This window comes from Sus scrofa, chromosome 1 (genome assembly GCF_054392235.1).
Source record: "Sus scrofa isolate SSC_HxYL_T2T_F1_AM1 chromosome 1, Sscrofa_HxYL_maternal_Yorkshire_Landrace_v2.0, whole genome shotgun sequence".
NCBI classification, from domain to species: domain Eukaryota; kingdom Metazoa; phylum Chordata; class Mammalia; order Artiodactyla; family Suidae; genus Sus; species Sus scrofa.
In genome coordinates, this window is record NC_139383.1 from 229,828,505 (window position 1) to 229,850,697 (window position 22,193).

At 39.6% G+C, this 22,193-nt stretch overlaps 1 protein-coding gene across 4 annotated transcripts in view; it reads left to right on the plus strand.

Moving 5' to 3' along the window:
* Nucleotides 1–3,714: 3,714 nt before the first annotated feature.
* Nucleotides 3,715–22,193, plus strand: part of PUM3 (pumilio RNA binding family member 3) — a 44,890-nt gene continuing 26,411 nt past the window's right edge. For 2 of the 4 annotated variants that reach the window (XR_014841701.1, XM_001927669.8), the window contains exons 1-9: nucleotides 3,918–3,978; nucleotides 10,177–10,268; nucleotides 11,583–11,801; nucleotides 14,797–14,932; nucleotides 15,526–15,601; nucleotides 18,530–18,623; nucleotides 19,102–19,168; nucleotides 20,262–20,436; nucleotides 21,422–21,525. Coding sequence is in view for 3 of the 4 variants with exons in the window: in XM_001927669.8 (XP_001927704.4) it covers nucleotides 10,184–10,268; nucleotides 11,583–11,801; nucleotides 14,797–14,932; nucleotides 15,526–15,601; nucleotides 18,530–18,623; nucleotides 19,102–19,168; nucleotides 20,262–20,436; nucleotides 21,422–21,525 (956 nt within the window). In the remaining variant the exon portion in view is untranslated. Of the gene's footprint in view, nucleotides 3,889–3,917; nucleotides 4,154–10,176; nucleotides 10,269–11,582; nucleotides 11,802–14,796; nucleotides 14,933–15,525; nucleotides 15,602–18,529; nucleotides 18,624–19,101; nucleotides 19,169–20,261; nucleotides 20,437–21,421; nucleotides 21,526–22,193 lie in introns of those variants that run through there. The other 2 variants (XM_085018917.1, XM_085018924.1) reach the window with 2 other exon arrangements.

Consider the following 22,193-nt stretch of genomic DNA (forward strand, 5'->3'; position numbering starts at 1 on the left):
ATGACTGCAAAAGAGGGGCCAGAAGGTTACAGGGTTTCATGCTCAATTAACTAGAAAATCAAATCAAATGAAATTGAACTCCATTCCTTAAACAGGCAACTCTTAATTTTAGTAGCATCTTAGCATGATCTGGGGGAACTTTCCATTCTCAATGCCCAGGTCTCACTTCAGACTAATTAAACTAGCATTACTGTTTGTTTTTTTAACTCTGCAAGTAACTCTGATGTGTGGCCACGACTGAGATCCAGGACTTTAGATACTATGGTTATTTTAAGTTTTAAATGGGATTAATAACAAATTAAATCTCTATTGCTAGATGAAAGCATATTTACCAAGTGACCTTCAGTTTCACTAGAGTACTGGGCAAAGAATGCAGTCCAAATGCCTGATTAATATTGTGTCTGATAGTCTTCCATTTCTGGGGGTGGCCCTGTGACCCTGTTCTAGGCACTGAAATAGAAGGGGAACCCTGCTGGGTCTTTTCCCACTGGGATAAAAGGATAGAGCCCTATTGGGAGAAAATAAGTAGATGTCATCCTTTCTCCATTCTCCTAACCCTGAACTCTGATAGAAAAATGGAAACTAAAAAGTACATTTTGCAATCAGAAAACAACAGTGAAGTCAGAGAAAGACAATTACTGCATGGTCTCGCTTATATGTGGAATCTAAAACCTGAACTCATAAAAACAGAGAACGAATTGGTGTTGCCAGAAGCCAGGGGTGGTAGGTGGGTTTTAGGGATCAAGAGTAGGGGAAATGGGTGAAGTGGTCAAAAAGTACAGACGGGGGGGGGGGGGAACGAAAACAAGTGTAAGAATGAAGTCAATGGAGTTCCTGCTGTGGTGCAAGAGGATAGGTGGTGTCTCTACAACGCCAGGACACAGGTTCCATCCCTGGCCAGGCACTGTGGGTTAAAGGATCTGGCATTGCCGCAATGCAGCTTAGGTTTTTTAAAAAATGAAAAGGAAAGGAAAAAAATAAACAACATAGCGAGGATGGTGGAGCAGAGAGACTGTGAAAGAACCAGGGTCTTTTTTGTCTTTTTAGGGTCGCACCCACAACATATGGAAGTTCCCAGGCTAGGAGTCGAAACGGAGCTGTAGCTGCTGACCTATAACACAGCCATAGCAACTCGGGATCCTTAATGCACTGAGAAAGGCCAGGGATCGAACACTCATCGTCCTGGATACTGGTTTGTTGTTGCTGAGCCATGACGACCGGAACTCCCAAACCTTGGGTCTTTGATGACATTATTAGATCATTCAACTAGAGCAACCATTGCCTTCAGAATCTTTGTTGTGGGAAGAAAATTATTGATTAAGCCACTATTAGCTGAACTTTCCATCACATAAAGCCAAAATCATTTCTAATGGATACCATCTGCCCCCCCAATCATTCAACATTTACTATTAACTGATAAGTTTAAATAGACTATCACTTTTGAGTTTCACAGCAACCCCCAAAGCTAAGTGTGGTATTCCCATTTTACATGTGCAGAAACTGAGGCCCATACAAATTAACTGTCATCTCACCATCACACATTCTTTGGATTTTAAGCCAGATTCATTTGATTCCAGTGTCAGTGCTCTTAATTACATTGCTATAAACCTCTTGGACTGGTACAAGTCCAGATGTTATGATTAAATTGAATGCACTATCATTTAGGAAGAGCATTTTATGCTTCTAGGAATACATATAATGCTCAACATTTAGATCATTAGATATTTGAAGTATTAATGGACTTAACTTAGTTAACTGTAAAATTATAAACTTTTTTGTTCTGCAAAACCACAAGATACTCCCAACTCACTCCAAACAAAACACTCAAATCATTGTGTCAACTTTTTGACAGCATATTTGATCAACAGAATTATTATTTATAGTCCAGAACTTTGGTATGTGACAAATTTTTTTCCTCCCTGGTAAGAAGGTAGACGAATAGTAGAGATTTGATGTATATATTTGAGACAGGTACCTGGGTGTATGTGAGAGGATATAGGGTGCTGCTTTCTGTGGTGTTTTTGTTTTGTTTTTTAAGGGCCACACCCACGGCATATGGAAGCTCCCAGGCTAGGGGTCGAATCAGAGCCACAGCAACTCAGGATCTGAGCCATGTCTGTGACCTATACCACAGCTCACAGCAATGCCAGATCCTTAATCACTGAACAAAGCCAGAGATCTAAACTGCATCCTCATGGATATTAGTCAGGTTCTTAACCCGCTGAGCCACAAGGGGAACTCCCTGTGGTGTTGAAAATGTAAATGCATCCCTTCCAGGTAGGTGTATTTATGAAGATTTTATTATTATTAAAAAAAATTGCCTAGCACATACCATATTATTTGCCTAATAAGCACTGCTGATGGACCTCCTGCAATTCTCATTCTACAGTCTCTTCTCTTGAGCTTTTACTGGAGAAATAATCAATTACAGAAAGTAGTCCAGAGGCAGCCAGGTTGAATTTGAATCTGGATCAAAATTAATGAATGTCTTCCCTTTCTCCATAACATGAGGGGGAAAGACCTACTTAACTTCTTATGAGACTTAAGTGAGCTTAGGATATGTTGGTGTCCCTTCCTGCAGAATCTATGAAAATGACCTTATTTGGGGAAAAGATTTTTGCATATGTAATTAAGTAAAGACATCTAAATGTGATCATCCCTGATTATCCTGAGGGATCCTAAATTCAATAAACAGACAAGTGCCTTTACAACACATAGAAAAGGATGGCTCAGTGGATAACGAATCCGACTAGGAACCATGAGGTTGTGGGTTTGATCCCTGGCCTCGCTCAGTGGGTTAAGGATCCGGCGTTGCGGTAGGCTGTGGTGTAGGTCGCAGACGCGGCTCGGATCTGGCGTGGGGGTGGCTGTGGCTCCGGTGTAGGCCGGGTGTCTACAGCTCCGATTAGACCCCTAGCCTGGGAACCTCCACATGCTGGGGGTGCAGCCCTAGAAAAGACATAAAGACAAAAAAAAAAAAAAAAAAAGAAAGAAAGAAAAAAGAAAAAAAAAAAAAAAACAAACACATAGGAAAGGAGAAAACATAGAAGAAAAAGTCATGTGAAGACAGAGGCAGAGACTGGAGCGGCCCAAGCCAAGGAAAGTCTGGAACCGCAAGAAGCGGAAAGAGGCACAAAGTTGTTCCCTAGAGGCTGAAGAAGGTGCACAAACTCTCTAACAGCATGATTTCCAACTTCTAGCCTCCAGAACAATTAGAGAATAAATTCTGTTGTTTGACCGGACCAAGTTTGACCCCATTGCACCTGCAAAATGAGGTAGCAGCCTAACTACAGTCTCATCTCCTTAAGTGGATAGTGGGATAACTGCATTCTGGACGGAAGGGCAGACGTTTAAAATGTTAAACATTTATCAATCATTCACTGTACTAGGCTTTTTCCATACATGACAGCCATCGCTATTTGATCAAGTAACCAAGGTTCAAAGAAATTCAGCCATTTGTCGTAAGCCACGCAGCTAACAAGCAGAAGAAAAAGCCGAGATCGCAATACAAGCCGATTCCGGACATATCCCTTTAATCCTCCCCTCTAGAATACCAGAAAGGATGCGAATGAACCATTCTAAAATTCTTAACTGTTTAAGCCTCAATTCCCCCTACAGTTTAGTGGCGCCAAGTTCTCCGCTGCCACAATTGGTGAGCCCTTGCGAAAAGCTCCAGCTCCTCCCGGGAAAGACAGGGTTAATGACGTCACTTTCAGGAGCCGTTATCCCGTCTTCGCCCCACGGGTCCTTTCCAGGGCCAAAACTCTTTGTGGCTCAGTCCTCGCGCCTCTCGATGAGATATAAGTAAGAGCGGACCAATAGCAACGCCGAATTTCCGTTTTTCTGGATAATTCCCTCCCCTTAACCGTAGCGCCGCTGCGGAAGAAGGTAAAGGGAGACAGGGGCGGGGCTGGGCTAGGAAGCGGAAGTCCTCGCGGTGGGTCCAGGACCCGTGCTTCCCGGACCCGCACGTGTGTGGTGAGTGTAGCGCGCTCCGCTGCAGATCCCGGGAGGGCTTTGTTCCCTCGCCGGCGCTGGAGTGGGAGGGTCTCTCGGATAGAGGTGTTCACATCTGTCATCCGCCGGTTGATCTTCTATGGCTTTTTCTACTCTGGGAGTTTTAGGTCTTATGGGAGCCTGACTGCCAAAGCAGGTTTACTTCTCTCCCTATCTCGCTGTCTTGAGAATGCTGGGTTAACTTGAACTACCTTCAGCCTCTAAAATCCCAGCGTGTGCTAGTAGCTTTCAGCTTTTCTGTCATATATTTGACTGGGTGCCCAGTTTACACTCTGAATGTACGGTTGCAAGTTGTAAGCGTTGGGAGGGAAACGAATTTAGTGCTCAGCTGGAGGATGGGGGTGTTTGGGGGAAGTAAGCCGAGATCCAGAGCATGACAAGAGGCCACCCTGGGATCTGGAAGCGCAGGGAAAACCACTTTCAGCAGAGACAGTAACTTGGGCTAAGTCCTTCAGGTGGAAACTGTAGAAGCGAAGCCAGAGTAGTGAGCCAGAAGTACAGCGATACAAGACAAAGTTAAATGGGTGGGTGGGAGGTTCTGTAGGGCTTGGGAGTCAGTGCTTGCTAGGAGTATGGATTTTCTTTACAATGGGAGAATATTCCCATTTGTACAACACAGTGAAAACTTACAAGCAAGGGAGAAGCAGGTCCCGGTTCTCTTCAGATAATGTGTAGTAATTTGTATTATTATATAGTGCGTGTAGTTATTATATAGTCTGTATAATTATGTAGTGTATTTCATATAGAATGTATTATATAGAGATTATTGACGATGGTTTGGATCAGGGTGGTGGTAGTGGAGATTGAAGTTGGAGGGTTAGAGGGTCAGTTAAAGTTACTAAAGGGGATTTAAGAGGACTTAGTGAAGGATTGAATGTAGCAGACAAGGGAGACAAACTATCACAGGTAAATCTTGGGTTTCCTCTTCTTACTTGACCACTGGAGTGGGTGATGAGCCAATGCTGAAATGGGGAAAAATAGATGAGGACATTTTTGTTTCCAGGCGGAGTGTTTGTTTTTTTTTTGTTTTTTGGCTACACCCACAGCATGTGAAAGTTCCCAGGCGAGGGGTTGAATCTGAGCCACAGCTGTGACTGAGGTGCTGCAGACATATAAAGAATTATATTTTGTATACGTTAAGTGTAAGATGCTTATTAGACACATAAATGGAAGTTTCAAGTGGGTAGTTAGAATACATGTCTGGAGTCCAAGAAGATACTCCAATACGTGTCTGGAGTCCAAGAAGATACTCCTAAGGGAGAAATAATTTAAGGGTCCAGCACAGAAAGCCATGGGACTGGATGAAATCCCCTTGAGAGATGTGTATAGAGAGAAGACTTGAGGAATGCCAGCATTTAGAAGTTGGGTTTTCAATGGTCAGTACTTTCAAAGTGCAATGCTGAACCTGACCGCCAAAAGGAGTAAAGATCAATCACACGTTCCTCTATCTCTGGGAAACCTGTTATTTTCCTTCAGAAGGCAGAATTGGGCTCTCTCAGCTCTGTGGCTTTTTGAACACTTTTTATATACTTCAGTTAGAATGCTTAACTATGTTGTGTTTTAGTTTTCTGCTTGCCTGTCTCCTCTGCTGTATTACATTTTTATTTATTTATTTTGGGTATATAGTTTTAAAAAAATCCCTTAGCTTTCTAGCACATAGTCTGTAGATATTCCATACATTTCAAGTCCAACGTGTCAAGTTATAAGAAGGCCATCAAAATGTGTCATAGGAGTGCTCTCTTCAGCAGCACATATATTAAAATGTGTCATAGGGAGTTCCCGTTGTGGTGCAGCAGAAACAAATCTGACTAGTATCCATGAAGATGCAGGTTCAATCCCTGGCCTTGCTCAGTGGGTTGGGGATCCAGCATTGCTGCGATCTGTGGTGTAGGTCATAGACGTGGCTTGGATTTGACGTTGCTGTGGTGCAGGCTTGTAGCAATAGCTCCAATTCGACCCCTAGCCTAGAAACTAACATTGGTGTGGACCTAAAAAGCAAAAAAAAAAAAAAAAAGTCATAGGAATAAAGAGAATCATTTGAAAGAGAAAGAAGGCGTTTGAAGGAGGAATGATAAGTATGATAAGTAATTATAATTTAGGCTGGATTTGAAGGATGAGTAGGATGTATTTTGATAGAGAATGGCTTTAAAGTTTGGCTCCAATATTTGAAAGAGAATACTGAGGGAGTAAAATTGGCTTCAGTGTGGTATTTGTGATGAGAGTAAATTAGGATCAAGTTTGAAATGCCTATGAATGCCAGTCTGATTTTGAAATTCTTCCTGTAGACAGTGGAAACTTTTGAAGGTATTAGAGCAGGGAAATAACATGAAATAGATGTATTAGTGGAAGATTAATCAGGCAGCACAGAGCAGATCATAGCACATTGAATCTAACAATGGAAAACAATCTGAACAAGAGATAAAGAGCCTGAATAACATAATAGATGGAGGGGAAAAAGAGGAGATGATTTCAAGATGCTGGAATGTGATAGTACAGGATCCCCAAGCAAATGCATTTTGCTCAGTTGAAAGAAGCAATATCCCAAAGGCTATATACATTGTCTGATTCCATTTATATGATATTTTTGAAAAGACACAAAACTAGAGGGTGGGAAAATAGATCAGTCATTTCCAAGAGAGCTAGGAGAGGATGATCACAAAGGGACCTCCCCTGGGGACTTTTAGGAGCTGTGGGACAGTTCTGTTGTGCTGCAGTGGAGGATACATGACTCTGTCGAATCAGCACTGTACACCAAAAAGAATGAACTTGACTATATATAGATGAAAAGAAAGTCAACTGACATGTCTGAAAATGGAGTGCAGACTGGAACAAAATCATTCTAACTAGTGATAGTTAGATATAATGTATAAGATAACTTCACTGAAAAAGTGGGGGGAAGAGAGTTGACTTAAGTAACTTTGGAAAGCAGCATTTTGAATGGATACTGTGAGGGAAAAGACAAAAATAACTGTAAATAAACACCATATCATAGGTATTTGTTTCTCATGTAGGTACCTAGGTACCATATGTTAGCAATTCTGAAATTACATGTGTGGTAGAGTTAACTAATACACAAATAAATTATAGATACTGTGAGGTGAGTTTCTGACTGTCAAAGAAAAGGTTACACATAAGCAGGAGAGGAAGATTTTAGCATGTGATTAGAGTTGGAGATACCAGTATGAACTTAATAGTTACAGAAATACATGTGTCTGTACACATGGGCTAATATATACATATATTACCGAGCCTTGTCTGGGGAGAAGACCAAGGAGTAGTGACACCCCAGTGACAAGCACATTTAGCACTCAGATCTCAATAAAAGGAACTCAGGTTCCTTGAAGAAATGGGTCATTTTAGGGCTCATGCAGGGAAAATAAAAGGTATACTTGGAACAAGTGCTAGGAATTAAGGACATGCTAAAACGGAAAAGAAAAGGGTAGACCATGTTGAAAGAACACAGAAGCAACCTTGGAGATTCCCAAGCTGGAACAATTTAAGCAACAAAATACAGATATTATTAGTTCATAACCCAAGTAGTAAAATGTCTATGAGACCATACTGATGTAAATAAATGATTAAATAAATGAGGAGAAGGAATAACTTTTCCCTACAGACGAATGTAATAATGGTAGAAGTAAGGAGGGGAATAGAAAATAACCGTTAAAACACCACAGTAATTGCTGCAGGCAGGAGCCATCAGAGAATGCTGAAGTCAGTGGGCAACACAGGGTATGTGCATGATCTCAAAATATATCGTCCAAGAAATTTATTAATTGCTGTGGGGATTTTAATGTATTGATTCAAACAGATTCTTTAATATTCCTTGCTCTAGGAAGTGGCGCTTAATTCCCCTCCCCTTCAGTTTGAGCCGAATTTAGTGACTTGCTTCTAATAAGTAGAGTATGAAAAGGGAAATTTAGTAACTTTATAGTATTGAAACCTGGCAAACACTCCCTTAACCAAATGATCGAGTTCATATCAGTATTCATATAGATATCATGCTTCTCCTAATATGACTTGATGAGAAGGGCAATTTACCTCTGTGGTATTCATCCCCCAAATCCACAACATCAGTCAAACCATGGGAAGATGTCAGACCATGTACAAATACAGGATTTTCTACAGAATGCCTGACCAGTACTTGTAAGTGTTTTGGTGGTGAGAAACAAGACTGAGAAATTGTCACAGATTGGTGGAAACTAGGAAGACTTGATGATTAAACACAGTGTATCTTGAAAAAAGACGGTAGTGGAAAAACTGGCTAAATCCAAAATTTTAATAGCATTATACTAGCGTTATTTCTTAGCTTTGGTAAATGCATCTTGGTAAGATGTTAATGTTGGGGGGAACTGAGGGATATACTGGAACTTTCTGTGTACCTTTCCCAACTCTTCTCTAAAGCTAAAATTATATCAAAATAAAAAGTTAATGTATAGCACAGGGGACTATATTTGATCTCTTGGTATAGACCAAGATGAAAGATAATATAAGAAAGGGAATGTGTATGTATGTATGACTGGGTCACTTTGCTATACAGCACAAATTAGCACAACATTGTAAATCAACTATAATTTTAAAATATGCAAAAATAAATAAGTTAAAACAAAAATACAGAGAAAATATGTCATTAAATGGATTTGGAGAAAACTGCATGCACAGAAGAGCAAAGGATGTGGATGTGTTTATGAAGGCTATAGCCAAGTGACAGTGACCCTGCAGTTGTTAATGACCTCAGGAAACAACCATTCAGGGACCATCCATTTCCCAGCCTGTTCTTTGAGATGCTGTGGCCCCTTGAGATACTCCAGGAAAAAGTGGTTCAACCCTGGTTGGAAAAATCCTGCCTACTTTAGTTTGTGCGTGGTGATTAATAGCTTATATTAGCAAATTAAAGAAATCTGCCTTTTCTTAAAGAATCCTCATTAAATATTTTCTTCTGTTTCCCAAATACATGTCACCCCAGAACCCTTCTTTTCTCTTAGAACTAATAATAACTTGAAATTTTTTTTTTTTTTTTTTTTGTCTTTTTGCCATTTCTTGGGCCGCTCCCACGGCGTATGGAGGTTCCCAGGCTAGGGGTCAAATTGGAGCTGTAGCCGCCGGCCTACGCCAGAGCCACAGCAACGTGGGATCCAAGCTGAGTCTGCAACCTAGACCACAGCTCATGGCAACGCTGAATCCTTAACCCACTGAGCAAGGCCAGGGATTGAACCTGCAACCTCGTGGTTCCTAGTCGGATTCATTAACCACTGGGCCACGACAAGAACTCCAATAACTTGAAAATTTTGTTATTCCTTAGTGGAAAACTCTTATCTAGTAATATTGTCTAGGGGATCCCCAGCATCTACTCTACAAGGTAAACTTGAGAAATTTTGAAATGAGTTGAATATCCAACTTTGGAAGGTATAGAAATAGGCAAGCGAAACATAGTAACTTGCTCTTGATACATTCTACTGCTTTCAGGAGCCTTGGGCAGCTGAGGGGTTACCTTTTGTTTGCCCTGTGCCCAGTGGGATTTCTTCCCAGAGGTAATCAGTTAGGTAGATTCCTTTAAAATGAAGTATTAAGTATGTCAACAATGGTATTTTGGAGGTCCTTGATATTTACTTGTTTCCCTTTAAAAGAATAACAAATTAAACATTTGAAGTTTTTGTTTTATCTACCTTGGGTTATATGGGGAACTTTTAAATAATCTGTTTATTTTCTTTCATTAAATTTGAGTATGTGATAAGTGTAGTGTATTGTTTGTTCCTGGCTTTTTAGGGTAGAGATCAAGAAATCAAATGGTAATACTGTCAGTTTCTTTTCACAAAGTCTTCCCAGGTTGGAAGAAATGCAAAAACTGACAGTTGTATCATGTTGAGTGCAAATAAGAGTCTATTTTTAGCCATTGCGGAAATGTTGCCTCCCAAACATCACATATTAGCCAAGGTATGTGTGTGTGTATATTTAGTTTTTGTATTGGTATCCGGTCTATTTTCAGTTTTACAATCTTAGAAGCAGGGATTGCGTAGTTCTTGGACTCTGGTGTGCTTTTGCCGTATGCAGATAATTTGTCCTGCATCGGTGACCTCAAGGAGCAAATACAGCAATGACCACTTGATGGCTCTTGAGAGCAATTCAGTCATCCTTTTGGATTTTGTCTTTGTTTTCCAGAGTTGCTATGATGGAAGTCAAAGGGAAAAAAAAATTCACAGGAAAAGGTACAAAGACGTCACAAGAAAAAAACAGATTTCATAAAAACAATGGTAAGGTAGCCAAAACATATTTCCCATTGCCCTTGGAGGGAGGGGGTTGGTGGGATGAGGGGGCATGTGGCAGCTTCCAACATCTTCTTGGGTTAGAGTTAGGATTAAAATAGGAAAAAGCCGGAGTTACTCTATATGATTTTGCATGTTCCCTGTGAAACTTAGACCTTTAGGAAATTGCCAGGATGATTGGTGGATGTTATACTTGTGAAAGACCCTTTATCTCAGCTAGTGATGCTTTTCCCTCATTTTAGTCACACTAATTCCCCACAACATTTTATTTTAACATTGAATAAATTGAGGCTGATGAGTACATCTGCTGGTAAGCCAAATACTCTATCTTCAGGATTTCTAAGTGTGATGTCTTTATTATTCCATCAGGTGTCAGTATTGCAAAGTAGGAAAATCAAGAATTGTGTAAATGACTAGTTTCCTAAGCAGTCTTTGTTTTTTCTCTTGCAGCAGTCTTAGGGCAGAGCTCTCGGGGTTTTCATCTCTTTCTTTGGGTATTTGCGATCTTTGTTAACCACAGAAGAGTTTTATCAAACAACCTTTTTATAGGCTTAGGAAAAAATTTTTCAACACTAGAAATTTTGAAAAACAAACATTTTAAATTTGTCTGTATGATAAACTTTCCAAATTTAAAATTTTTTGTTTGTTTTTAAATGGCCACACCTGTGACTTGGAAGTTCCCAGGCCAGGGGTTGAATTGGAGCTGCAGCTGCAGTCCACGCCACAACCACAGCAGTACCAGATCCAAGTTGCATTTGCAACCTGTGCTGCATCTTGTGGCAATGCCAGATCCTCAACCCATGGAGCAAGGCCAAGGATCGAACCCATATCCTCACAATGTTGGGTCCTTAATCCTCTGAGCCACAATGGGAACTCCTAAATGTTCGTTTTCTTTCTAGACTTTTATTGTGGTACTGAACCACTGAATGCATGTGTATACACACACACACACACACACACACACAGACACATAAGTAATATCCCATCTTGACTCTATGCTTAAAACAGGAATAAACCTAATTGGCAACAGTGTTTGTCTCTAGAATTGGACTATTATGTATATTTCTACTTTGTAGGTTTTCTATAATGAACCTATATTATAATTTTAAAGTCAGAGAAACTTTTAAAGTTTTTTGATTTTTTTTTTTTTTTTTTTTAAGTCCTGCTCTGCTCCATATGTCTGAGTAAGACTAGGCATGTTTCACCAAGGAGTGTGTAATTTTCTGTAACAAATATAACTAGGTGGATAAAAGATCTAGACTCAGAATGGTTGAACTAATAATTATTTATTATTGTCACTAGGTTCTGGTTCTTCAAAGACATTCCCCCAAAAAGTTGTTAAGGAAGGTGAACCTAAAATCACATCTAAGAACTTTGAGAAGAGTGCCACAAAACCTGGGAAAAAAGGTGTGAAGCAGTTCAAGAACAAGCAGCAAGGGGATAAAATACCAAAGAACAAATTCCAGCAGGGAAATAAATTCAACAGGAAGAGAAAAATCCAGCCAGACAGTAAAAATGATGGTAAGCACTGGTTCCTCTGGCATAGTTTTTGCAGCAGCCTTGCCTGGCCTGTGCTCTTTTCTGAACCTCTGGGCATAGGGACTCTGGAAGTCTGCTAGACACCTTCTTGCTCCTTGACAGACAGCATTTGGGGTAGGAGGTGGGGGAGTAGATGGGATTGATTTTCTCTGGTGAAAATTGTCCTCTGATACTTAGAATTCCTTACTTCTGGGCCCTTGTTGAATTCACCCAGTGGTGGCTTTATACATTGGAATCTCAATAAAACACTCCTTTCTGTAGGCTAAACTTAATGAACTTATTCATTCAGCAAACAGATACTTGAGTTTTCTGTGTACTGACCTCAGGGACAGTGGAAAGAATAACCAGCAAGGGTACCGGACCCAACTTACGCACATATATGCTGGCCCTAAATGACCCGTGTGTCCCAGCTAAATATCCACCTTGGCTAAGGATATCCTGGTGAACAAGAAACATATAGACCCTTCACAGAGCTTAGGCTAATCTAATACCATCTATCCATCAGATGGCTCAGAGCTGGTAAAACAGTTCCAGAGAAGGTCTGGTATATGTGTGCTGGATTTGACTTGATTTGGTTCAGGATAGGTTGCTAATGAGAAGTGCTGACAAGCCTCCTCTTTGTCTACTGAAACAAACTACTAATCTCTCCATCCTGATATTCTAGGGGTTGGGTTGTCTCTAACCCAGAGCTTTGCCATCTGTTGTACAGCCTGCCCTTGCTATGCATTGTACTGCGCTGATCTCACACTCTCAGTTTCCGGGGTACATGTGCTGACGTACATACACCTTCTCTGCAGCATCATGGAATTTTCTGGCATCTTTCATTCTTTTTCTCCAAAATGGTATATCCTGATACTGCTCCTTTGTTGCCAGCTGTGACCATGGCCATGGGTCCTTTTCAGTTCAGTCCTTTAGCCCTGGTCCCTGCTCTGCTCTGCCTAAGTCTGCTCACCAAAGGGACAGCAGCTTTAAAACAGGAATGTAGAGAGAAAGGAAAGAAGGGAAATTTTCATTATTTCTCACTAGACCTGCAGTGTTCTTTCATGCTCTTGCCCCCATTTTTTCTCTTTCCCCTTCTCTTCCATCTTCTCTTTCCTAGCTTCTCTAATGGGTCCTAAATCTTTCTTCCCCTTCTGGAGTTCTTGACCCCAGCGTTTTAAATGCATACACATTCTTATCATAGCATAGCTTTGATTCCTTTTGATAAGTTTCCAGCAAATCAAAATGGAACTCTGATCTTATATTTGCTCAGATTTTTATACCAGCAGCTGAGGAGGATTGGATACTGGAAGGCATCCCCAAAGTTAGTTATATTTACTACAAGGGTGCCTAAATATTTGTGGAATTAAATGAGCTCTGGATCAGTTATTATCCTCTGCTGTATAGTATATGGTGTCCGAATATTAATAGTAAATATGCTCTCTGTTGCCTGGAATCCTCTATTATCAGTCTGAGAATAAATAAATGAGCAGTAAGGGGAATAGTTAAATACATGGTAGTATATTGTATGCAATTAAAAATTATATTCTTGGGGAATATTAGATTTCATGGAAGAACGCTTTCAACATAATGTTTATACAAAGACAGTATGATTTTCAACTTTTAAAGGAAATTAATATAAAACGTGTGGGGAGAAGTCAAGAAGGGGAGTTCCCATCATGGTGCAGCGGAAGTGAATCTGACTAGGAACCATAAGGTGGTGGGTTTGATCCCTGGCCTCTCTCAGTGGGTTAAGGATCCGGTGTTGCCATGGGCTGTGGTGTAGGTTGCAGACGTGGCTCAGATCCTGCATGACTGTGGCATAGGCCAGCAGCTATAACTCCAATTGGACCCTTAGCCTGGGAACCTCCATATACCGTGGGTGTGGCCCTGAAAAGCCAAAAAAAGCCAAAAAAAAAAAAAAAATAAATAAAAGAGAAGTCAAGAGGGAATAAAATGTTAACTCCTAGGTTTTGAGATTATAGGAAGATTTTGTTTTTTACATTTTTCCAAAGGTTTTATAATGAGTGTATTTTCTTTTTTTCTTTTCTTTCTTTTTTTTTGGGGGGGGGGGCTTTTTGCCTTTTCTAGGGCCACTCCTGAGGCATATGGAGGTTCCCAGGCTAGGAGTCTCATCAGAGCTGTAGCTGTCAGCCTACGCCAGAGCCATAGCAATGTGGGATCCGAGCTGTGTCTGCAACCTACACCACGGCTCACGGCAACGCCAGATCCTTAACCCGCTGAGCAAGGCCAGAGATTGAACCCGCAACCTCATGGTTCCTAGTCGGATTCGTTAGCCATTGAGCCACGACAGGAACATCAGATGGGTGTATTTTATAATCAGAGAAAGAGCCATTTAGAAATAATGAATTCTCCTAAGGGTTCTTTTCAGGGTACTCATGTAAATAATATCCATGTTGTTTGACCTTATGGGCCTTTTTATTCATTTAATAAGTTACTTAGATTGTGAAGACAAAAAAATAACCAGTAGGAAGATAAATGAGTTTTATAGCATGACCCTAGGTGTAGAGAACTTAGAAATTTTGGTTGTGTATATTGTCATGAATAAGAGACAGCAGAGAATTAAATTAGAACCATAACTGGGTTTGAATCCTGGCTCTACCACTTTGGAGTTGTATGACCTTAGTTAAAGAACTTAACTGCTAAGTGCCTTTGTTACTCTGACATGAAAGGGGATAATAATAGTACTCATCTCATCAGGTTGTTCTAAGAATTAAATTACTTAATATATAACAGCACTGAAAACAGTGAATTTTTTAATATTTTTTTTCTATTTTTACTTTGACTAATTTTTGTTTTCGTTTACAACTAATTATACCTAAAGTTCAAAAGTTGATAGGGAATGAATGTTTTCCCCCCTCTAGTTTCCACAGTGAATATTGATTTTGCTTAGTGATTGCCATATGCATCTAATACATACTTGTTTATGGCACTGAGAATGTTAAACTTAATTGAAAATAATTTCTGTAATGACTAGGTTCAGCAGCCAAGAAACCCAAATGGGATGAGTTCAAAAAGAAGAAGAAAGAACTGAAGCAGAGCAGGCAACTCAGTGATAAAGCCAACTATGACATTGTTGTTCGGGCAAAGCAGATCTGGGAGATCCTAAGAAGGTAATGTTACCTAATGGCATCTTTATCAGGCCCTTTCAGATGATGTGGGAGTAGCAGTGTACCTCATAAATAGTGAGATGTCCTAAAATAAATGACATAGCACTTGGGTTATTTAGGGAGTACTCATAACACTCCAGTTGAGGCATCAGTGTTTGGATGTCTGCCCACTGCAGAAGCGTGTGGGATCATTAGGATGGCGTTAGGTCTGTTTATGAAAATGTATGAGAGTTAAAATGGATTTGACATCCTTGAGAAATTTCTGAGAAAATGAAGGGTAATTTCTTACCAGCTAGGTGTTGAAATACTTGAGTATTTGGTGTCTTGGACTTGTTTTATTATTTTCTTTATTTTTGAAGTCCTGGCTGTTAAGATTTAGATTGATGCATAAAATTATACCTTGTGAGATGAGTTTCTGCCTTGGAGAAAATTACTTTTCTCGGGCTGCTCTGGAATAGTAATTTTAATGTCAGAGGTTTGCTGCATTCAAAGAGAAAAATCGTACTGAACTGGGTGAATATACTCTGGTATGGTTTTTGGTTTTGTGTATTTAAATAATGTCTTTACTTAAGCTGTATTTCCTGCCTCTTTTATAGAAAAGATTGCAACAAAGAAAAAAGAGTAAAGTTAATGAGTGATTTGCAGAAGTTGATTCAAGGGAAAATTAAAACTGTAAGTAGTACTTACTGTAAGTAAGTACTTTTACTTACTTAAATACTCATAGTTGCAGTTTTAACAATTGAAATTAACTCACTGTTCGTAAAGGGTAGTTGACCATTCACAGTAGGTGGGACTATTTTTGTTTTTAATGTATTAGGCCTCAAATTTCAAATACCTTCTATAATACTGACTAAAAATTCTATTTTATTTATTTATGTATTTATTTATTTATTTATTTATTGTCTTTTTAGGGCTGCACCATGGCATATGGAGGTTCCCAGACTAGGAGTTTAATTGGAGCTGTAGCTGCCGGCCTACACCACAGCCATAGCCAACACCAGATCTGAGTCGTGTCTGCAACCTACACCACAGCTCACTGCAACACCAGATCCTTAACCCACTGAGCGAGGCCGGGGGTCGAACCCGCAACGTCATGGTTCCTAGTGAGATTGATTTCTGCTGTGCCACGACGGACGGGAACTCCTGACTAAAAATTTTAATAGTGAGAGACTTTACTGCTGGGAAATTGCAAAAAGATCTCTATCAAGTAGATGGCTGTTCATTTTAAAATAATTTACTTAAAATAAATGTGTTCATGTAAAGTTATCTTGAGGACTATTTTAGTTCAACAGTATTTGTATTTGTTAGAATGTCTTGCTGTGAACTCTGTCCTTTTATACGTCTTAAATTGCCGGCCATTTTGTATGTGTGATGCAAACACAGGATTACTTTCTTTTCTTCCTTCCTTTTATAAGCATGATGAGATCTATAAAATATGATCGATATGGGAGTTGTAAAGTGATTTTCATTGTTGCTATTTAATTTTCCTCTGTAATAAACTGCTTTATATTCTTGTTATTTGGATAAATACTTAGTGATACTTAGTGAGGGTGAGGAATCCTTGGTGATATTCATTTGTAAGCCAACAGGCTCTGGACACCCTGGAGGGGCAGCCTTTGCCGGACCATGTACACACACATGGATTGTAGTTTGAAGGATTGTCTTAAAATAGCAAGTTCCCAGCTGCTGCTTTCTTATAAAGCCAGCAAGATCTTTTTAGGTTAGAACTCCTCCTCATCTCTAGCAGTAATCTCTTATACTCAATTCATAAATAATTTACATTAAGGATTCTTTCCCAATTACCCTTAAGTTATTACTGCATGTCCGTGGACTTGGGGGTTAGTCTGATGTTCAAATCCTCACTCACTGTCTAAAATATGTTTGTCTTTGGACAATAACAGCCTGTTTATTGATTATTTACTGTGTGCTAGGAAATATGCTAGGCAGTGTATACTTTGTATCCTCTAACTTAACAAGGTCATTATCTGTGTCAGACAGTTGACACGTCTGGGCTCAGAGAAGTTAAATTTCATCCTTAATGTCAGGAGAATAGCAAGTTCCTTAACTTCTCATAAAGTTAACTTTGCTAATAACAACAACCCACTTTTAAGATTACTTTGAGGTCTAAATGAGGAAAATATACTTAAAGTACATATATTGGTTACATAGTAAGTGATCAGTATAATAACAAAACAATCTTACTTTTAAAAGATGATTTTTTAAGTTTTATCAAAAATATCTATGGAGGAGTTCCCGTCGTGGCGCAGTGGTTAACGAATCCAACTAGGAACCATGAGGTTGCGGGTTCGGTCCCTGCCCTTGCTCAGTGGGTTAACGATCCGGCGTTGCCGTGAGCTGTGGTGTAGGTTGCAGACACGGCTCGGATCCCGCGTTGCTGTGGCTCTGGCGTAGGCCGGTGGCTACAGCTCCGATTCAACCCCTAGCCTGGGAACCTCCATATGCCGCGGGAGCGGCCCAAGAAATAGCAACAACAACAACAACAAAAAAGGCAAAAAGACAAAAAGAAAAAAAAAAAAAAATCTATGGAAATCTCTCCTTAAGGAAATTCTTCTGAAATTTATGACTTTGATGAAGGTGTACCTTCACCTTCTGATTTGTTAGAATTTAAAAATTTAAAGACATACCAAATAATAAGCGCTATTAAGATAGGCTAGTACTAAGCCATATAAAGATTAATTGTGCATGACTGATTATCGCTTTAGAAGATTGATCAGCATGTCCTTCAATGAGGTCTAATCCATCTAGTAGTTGTGAGAGGGGTTGGGATGGAGGATTAGATTTGAAATATAACAACTTTTCCAGGAATATAATTGGATTTATGTTCAGGGGTTATAATGAATGTGTGAGAAATGGAGTGATGAGGTCATAGAATAGTTGCCAGCGTGTCTAAGTATAATTATTCATGTAGCAAGACTTTGGTTGCCAGAGCAAGACATTCTTAGATCATTTTTATTTTTTCTTTCTTTCTTTGTCTTTTTAGGGCCACTCCCATGGCATATGTATGTTCTCAGGCTAGGCAGAGGGGCAACTGCCAGCCTATGCCACAGCAACACAAGATCCAAGCCGTGTCTGTGACCTACACCACAGCTCACAGTAACACCGGACCTTTAACCCACTGAGTGAGGCCGGGGATCTAACTGCATCCTCATGGATACTAGTCAGATTCATTTCCGCTGAGGCACCATGGGATCTCCCATTTGTATTTTTTTAAAGCAGTCAAAGAGTAATAGAATTTTTGAATTGGAAAAGTCCTCTTTAGGGAAAATAACTGTCAGAGAAATAAGAAATGTAGTGTGTAATCATTAGACAGCTTTGGTTTAATTATAATGATGGAATCTTCCAAAAGAGTTAAATCCATCCCTGTCTCAGTGCTGTATGGTAATGGGTAAAACCAAAGAATGCCATTCTGAACAATTAAAACAAAAATTGCTTCCAAGTAGCCTAGGTTTGATCAGCTATGAAGACCCAACCTTTTTTCTAACAAGGAATTCTAAAAGAGGCAGCACTACAACGTAATACGGTACCAGCTTACATCTTCAGGGAAAATTCATCTAAAGGCCCCCAACTCTTTTTTTCCAGATTGCGTTTGCACATGATTCAACTCGTGTGATCCAATGTTACATTCAGTACGGCACTGAAGAGCAGAGAAAACAGGCTTTTGAAGAACTGAGAGGTATTTTTTCTATATTGAGATCAATTGTGTGATCATTTATAAAAAGTTGCTTGTTCTCTGTCAAAATATCCAACACTGTCCTGGAAAATAATTTTCTTGAGGGAAAGCAGTGTGTAGGATCTTTTGGTTTATTTTGTTGTTGTTGTTGTTGTTTTTAGGGGTGTACCTGTGGCATATGGAAGTTCCTGGGCTAGGGGTCAAATTTGAGCTGCAGTGCTGGCCTACACCACAGCCACAGCCATGCCGGATCCTTAACCCACTGGGTGAGGTCAGGGATTGAGCTACATCCTCATGAATACTAGATTCTTCACCGGTTTGCTGAGCCACAGCAGAAACTCCAGGCTTCTCTGTTTTTATTTGTTCTTTGGGACAAATAGGGAGTTGTGTTCCCAGAACTGCACATTTATATTCTTCTTTCCTTGTTTCTGGAGGACCAAAATGAGGTGATCCAGTCATCATAAGGCATTTTATTTTTCAGGTGATTTGGTTGAATTAAGTAAAGCTAAATATTCCAGAAATATTGTTAAGAAGTTTCTCATGTATGGGTAAGTTGTTTTGTTTATAAAATACATTTTTATTAATTCTTTTTAAAGGTGTGGATACCGATTGTGTGCATATAAATGTTACTTAAAAGTCTGTGATCAGGCACAACAATGTAAACCAACTATACTTTAATTTAAAAAAGAAGTGTGTGATCATAATAGTAGCCTTCAGCAGATGCTTATAACCTTTCCAGGGAGGGTGGTCTTGAAAACAATTTTTTTTTTTTGAAATTAACATGAAATGGTGGTACTGTCTTCATCGTTCTTGCAAGTATATCTTGAAGCCCTGCAAGATGAGAAATGGTTATAATGAACTTGTGATTAGTCACCAGTTATTTAGAGAATGGAGTGTTGGGAGGGGCAGGTGAGTAGACTCAAAGGCAGGGTCAGCAGGTTAGGAAATGTCAGGATAGGTGGATTTCTTAAATTAGGTGGAATTGATGCTTGTCTTGCCTTTTTGAGTATAATAATGTGCCAAAATATGCTAATATATTTACAGCTGACAAATTTTCAAAAACTGTATTCCTTACTAGAACTATCAGCTGCTTGATTATTTTAGGATGGAGTATAAATACTTGGGATTAAGTCCTGCTTTAAAAGAGAATCCAGAATATGTTTTATTCATATTTTCCTACATCTTTGACTGTTACTGTCTTCTTTTCTCGTTCTCCCTAGCCTTTTTTTCAAGCTGAACAGTTTAGTAATGGGAACTGACATTTATTGAGCACTTACTATGTACTGGTTATAGCTCTCAGTGCCTCTTAACTCATTTATCCTCACATCATCCTATTTATTTTATGACTGAAGAGGCTGGGGCACAGAGTTGTTAAATAACTTTCCCAGGGTCTTCCAGCTGTAAGCAGAGCCAGATTTCAAAGTAAGGCAGGCTGGCACCCTGAGTCATTCAGAAAGCTTGAGGTAGAAATACAAGGCAATTATTCCTTCTCATAGCATTTCTCTGTAGTAGATAGGCACCCCCTCCCCCCCACACACACACACAAAATGATGAGCTCATTTCAGAAATGTATTAAGTTTTGTTGCCACTCAGCTTTCTCCTTCTGTCCCTTGTCTTTTCCCCTGGTCATGTTGGCTTTAGGAATAAAGCACAGATTGCAGAGATAATGAGAAGTTTTAAGGGCCATGTAAGGAAGATGCTGCGACACGCAGAAGCCTCAGCCATCGTGGAGTACGCCTACAATGACAAGGCCATCTTGGAGCAAAGGAACATGCTGACGGAAGAGCTCTATGGGAACACATTTCAGCTTTACAAGGTGACGCTTCAAGACGTTTTCCTAGAGTTTTCACTTTTTCTGTGTTCTAGTCCTTAACCTCCCAGTGCCGTGTTTTCAGAATGTATTTTTACTTCGGCTGGTCCTTTAAGAGACTCTCTCATATGCTTTATTCTCTTGGATTATTTTGTCTCTGGTATAATGAGCAACTGATCATACTTACATTTTTCTCACAGGGCATGATATTTAAATCCCCTATAAATTAAAATACTTTTGTTACTCCTTCCCAAGCAAGTCCTCTGTGTAATGCTTATTCTACAGTCAGAGAGACCAAAAAAAAAAAAAACTTCTTAATAGTCAGTGAAGCTTTACAAGCATACCGTAGCCAGCTCTGATTGAAGGGCATCGAGCTCCCTGTTGCTGCCTTCTCCCTTGTTGCCTCATGTTTGTGGATTATCCTTCTCCAGGCTGTATGCATAGAAGAAGAAGAGTAGAGAGACCCAACCTCGGATTTAGTACAAGACTAGTAATGAGACTAGGACAGTTAAAGAGTCTGTTTCAGAGTTTAGGACACAAATACACAAATTTATCTCATGGTAGATGGATTGATTCCTGGGTTCCCTCTGCTAGTCAGATTTAGCTCCTGGTTTGAACTTAGTGCTCTGTTTCTTTTGTAATTGTCACTGTAGGAATATACAGTTAATTACCAAACACGTGGTGGCAAGAATTTGTTAACTGACTACTTGATCTTATGATTAGCCACATGCTAGGTGCCTAGCAAATATGTACTAGTTGGTTGAGTTGGTTGGTTATTTAGCTTGGCTCTGTACATTGGTGGGTGTATAGAATGAGAATTAGATAATCAAGAATTATTCTGAGTGTATCTACAACAGAACTTTTGCTGTGTAAATATGGAAAATTAGAGTTATTTTAAGTTTATGTAAAATGACTGTAATTGATTTTCTTTGTTCTGAAGTTGGAGAAACTTGATTAAACTTAAAGAGGTTTGATTTTTCTTCTGTTGCAGTCAGCAGATTGCCCAACTCTGGACAAAGTATTAGAGGTACAGCCAGAAAAACTAGAGCTTATCATGGATGAAATGAAACAGATTTTAACTCCAATGGCCCAAAAGTAAGAAAGCTGTTTTTGTTTTTTTCTTAACAAATGGCATTTGAAGGAGGACAGTTTTATATAGGCTTTGCATTGAAAAGATGGGTAGTTTCCCCAGTGTAGTCTCTTATTTAAATTGGAATGTGAATTGAACCAAAGTCAATATGGGTTGTTAGGGTATAGCCTCTGGGACCAGGCATCCTGGGTGTGAATCCTGGTGCCTCCCTAAGCTACTGACTGAGTGACGTTGGGCAGCTTAACCTCTCCTCTCGCCTCAGTTTCCATATCTATAAAATTGGGATAATAATAACAATACATATTTCTTAGAGTTTTGTGAAGACTAAGTGGGTTAATAGTTTTCCAAAACACTCAGAACAGTGCTTTGCCATTAAAAACAGCATGCTTTTGTCATCTACTTGAATACCTCATGTAACTTGAAGTTTGCCTGATCATCAGCCTCCACTTATAGACCTGAATTCACCAAGTGACACACTAGGGGGCTTGGGTCAATTTGGTGTTTCCCCAATTCGATGTGCTGCAGTTGCTGATACGATTTTGATCTGTTCATGTCAGAATCTGCTAAAATTATATTGTGAAACTGATGTATTTTAAAGGAGGCTTGATAGAAAGAAAATAGCCATTAAAAAATAGTCTACATGCGTATTTCTAATAATGTGTCCATTGTTGGG